We start from the raw sequence: 3,641 nt of genomic DNA on the forward strand, positions 1-3,641 counted from the left end.
ATTAACCTAACAACTAAACTCCACCTAACTTAACCTACTTTTGTCTAACTGAGCCTACAGCCTTATGTTTTCCAACAATTACCTTTCTTTGCAAGACAATATCATGCATAGTTATTTTTAGGAATTTAAATCATGAATTCATTTTCACTATTGTTCTATTGTTTTAGCAACATTTTTTTTTTCAGCTAGTTCCTAACGCAAGCCCAAATTCAGCAGCCTTTAACACTGCATTGTGCACACTAATTTTTACTTTTTTTTTAATTACTTTTAAGCCTACATGTCACCAGAAAGAAATGCAGGTTAAGGAATTTCAAGAATTTGCTCATTGTTTTGGATTTTTTACCATTTCATCATTGTTTTGTGGTTTTTAATTTAACCACTCTCTGGTACAAGTTCAGCAAGATACAAGATGTGTTATTCCTGGACGTTTACTTGAAAATTCTGGACATTTGTTTTTGTTTTTGGAGACAGGGTTTTTCTGTGTAGCCCTAGCTGTCCTGGAACTCACTCTGTAGACCAGGCTGGCCTTGAACTCAGAAATCTGCCTGCCTCTCCCTCCCAAGTGCTGGGATTAAAGGAGTGCACCACCACTGCCTGGCATTTCTGGGCATTTTTAAGTTGCTACATTTTGTACATATTATTTAAACCAGCTGATGCACATTTAAGGTACATCTACTATATACATCAGAAAAATAACAAAGATTCTTCTTTCTGTTTGTGAGTTATAAAAAGGATTCTTCTCTTGTAAATTTTAAAATGATGTCTTTATCCATTCCCTCTCAAACTTGGTGCCAGTTGTGCAGTTGCCTAGGTGCATTTTGATCCAAGGCATCATCGGCGAATTGTAGCACTTGGAGTTTTACAAATTATGTATTTTTCTATAATTCAATCCTGTCCCAGACACAATTTTACCAGATTTCTAATTGAATTATGCTAAAATTTTTATTAAAACTGCATAGTATTTTTAAGTTTATAGAACTTTAAAACTTATAAAACAATGATGCAAGTATTAGGAACTATTTTTTCTTATTTGATTTTTTTTTCTTTTCTAGTTTTGTGGATTTTTTTGTTAATTTTTCTTTTTCTTCTTCTTCTTCTTCTTTTTAATGTACACATATTTTTCAATACGCTCCTGACCTGAGCACAAATTCAGCAGTGCCTTGGCTACAACGTGCTCCAAACTTTACAGAAAAAAAATTGTATTTCAAAGTTAAAGCTATCTAACCCCTACTTCAAAAACTACTAATATAAGCTCTAAGATATCTTGCAGCTACTCTTCTATTCACTTACCTTTTCAATTTGCTCCTGACCTGGACACAAATACTGTAGCTCTCTGGCTGTACTGTGTCCCCAACATTTAACATGAAGAATAAATATTTTCTACAAGCCATTCCCCACCCCCATAAGGATAAGTGAAAATTTTAAGAAATAATGTAGTGTTGCTTAAAGGTTTTTAGTTGACACTGTTAATTATATGAGTTTTCTATTTTATACCTGCCAGGCACATATGTAGCACCTTTCAAGATTAACAATGTCATATGAAAATTCTAGAATTATTTTAAAAGGAAATTTTTAAAAGCTGACACTAATTGTGGTTATTATATATGTGTAAATGCTGTCTACATTCCAAAATTTCCTACCCATATTTATTCAAACACTTCATTTATGCTTTTAAAATATAGATAAAATTTGCCAATCCTTTAAAATTCAATACATTTCTCTTTCTCAACATGCCTTATTAACGTTAGGTAAAAATAGTTCTTTTTGTAAAATAAATTCAATGATAATTCAAAAAAGGAAAAAATACTAGCATATATCAGTAGTAACACAGATATTTTTAAATAATCCCTGAATTTGTTCTATATTTATAGGCCCAACCCAATTACCAAAATTACTGGAATGTCTTTTTTAAAGTTTTAAAACAATCCCCACATCACTAAAAGTCAAGACCACTGGTCATTTATATAATGAAAAGTCCACTCTACAGAAGAGTGTGATCTGTTTTGGATGTTGTAATTAGACTTGACCTATAATTACTGAACAAAACAGAATATGTACAATAGTGTTCAAACAAATGTATCTGTCTGCATTTGGTACATTAACCTATTCTCAGTATCATTAGCTTCAATTTGTTTCTTTATTTATAGCAAAGGAAGAAAATCATAAGAGACACTGTAGCTGAACCTAAAAGACGATTCCCGTACCTAGAAGGTGGATTCCAGCATTAATTCACCGCCATTATTTGTTGTTTGATCACTAGCTTCCTCTTGGATAGCTGGAAGGGAAGGTTTAGGGGTCAGAGGTGTCTCAGTCTTAAACAGCGACTCCATCCTTATATGTGTATTGATATAAAAGGACTTCTGAAAGGATTCAAGAGTGAAGTAATAGATAAAAGGGTCAAAGCAACAATTCAGAGTTGCAAGGCACAAGGTAATCGGGTACATGATCTTTGCAAACCTTTCCAATAAGCAATTAGTAATGGCTTGAGAGCGTACCAAGGCATATAAAAAGAGAACAGAGTTGTACGGTACAAAGCATACCACAAAAACTGCCATATGTACTGTGATCATCTTCAACACTTTTTTCTTATTGGTCCCAATTTGAGACAATGTTGCAGGCTTGCGGAGGGTTCTAAGCACAACAGAAGAACAAGAAACATTCAATATCAGAGGAATGATGAACCCAACAACTTCAATGAATATGGTGATCTTGGACAGATATGTCTTCCAGACACGTTTGGAGAAGCCTTCAAAGCAAGTGGTAGTTGCATTGTTGACATTAGTGGTGGAGAACAAAGAAGCTGAAATACCACCACTAAGGACTAGGATCCAGACTCCAGCGCACACAATGGCAGAATTTCTCCTGGTCCTGATGGTACGAGATCTGAAGGGATAGACAATGGCTAGGAAACGATCCACACTAATGCAGGTGAGGAAGAGCATGCTCCCATAGATGTTGGTGAGGAACGCAGTCCCTGAGATCTTACAGAGGGTGTCACCAAAAGGCCAGTGGCGATTAAAGTTGTAAAATATTTTGAAAGGTAGGGTACAGACAAAAAGCAAATCAGAGAGGGCCAGATTGGTGATGAAAATAGCGGTCTCGCTTCTCATTTTCATGCGGAAGCAGAAGACAAACAGGGAGGCACTGTTGGTTATTAGACCCAGGATGAATACAACACTATAGACAGCACCATTCAGATTATACTTGAAGGAATCATCAACAATGCAAGTATTATTGGCAGTTGCATTTCCCAACCTGGGTCTAAGACTTGAATTTAAATCTTGGAATTGGAAGTCAATAAATCTTCTGTCACCCATGGATTTTTTTTCCCAGAGAGCCTGCAAAGTGCAGGGGTTCACCACTCTTGAGACTTGGGACCAGTAGAGAATGTTTTCTTCCTATAGGAAACAAGATAGAATGAGTCATCAAATCTGTCTTCCCTCCAAGATTTCTGTGGAATAAAATATATTCTGCTCACCCAGGCAAGAAAATATATGCCTTCTATTTGACTTGAGAAGTACTGTTTGATCACATACCACATTTAAATGGTACAACAAAGAATATATTGTGGACATGGCAGAGATCACACAATACAATAAATTTATCATTGCAATAAACATGAATAAAGCATATATTCCTCA

At 35.2% G+C, this 3,641-nt stretch overlaps 1 protein-coding gene across 1 annotated transcript; it reads right to left on the reverse strand.

Annotated features, from left to right (window-relative positions):
- Positions 1-2,204: 2,204 nt before the first annotated feature.
- Positions 2,205-3,317, reverse strand: Lpar4 (lysophosphatidic acid receptor 4). The gene has a single exon (XM_028752482.1). The coding sequence runs from the start codon at positions 3,315-3,317 to the stop codon at positions 2,205-2,207; it is 1,113 nt and encodes a 370-aa protein (XP_028608315.1).
- Positions 3,318-3,641: the final 324 nt, after the last annotated feature.

Source organism: Grammomys surdaster, unplaced genomic scaffold (genome assembly GCF_004785775.1).
Source record: "Grammomys surdaster isolate TR1022 unplaced genomic scaffold, NIH_TR_1.0 61, whole genome shotgun sequence".
Taxonomy (NCBI): Eukaryota; Metazoa; Chordata; class Mammalia; order Rodentia; family Muridae; genus Grammomys; species Grammomys surdaster.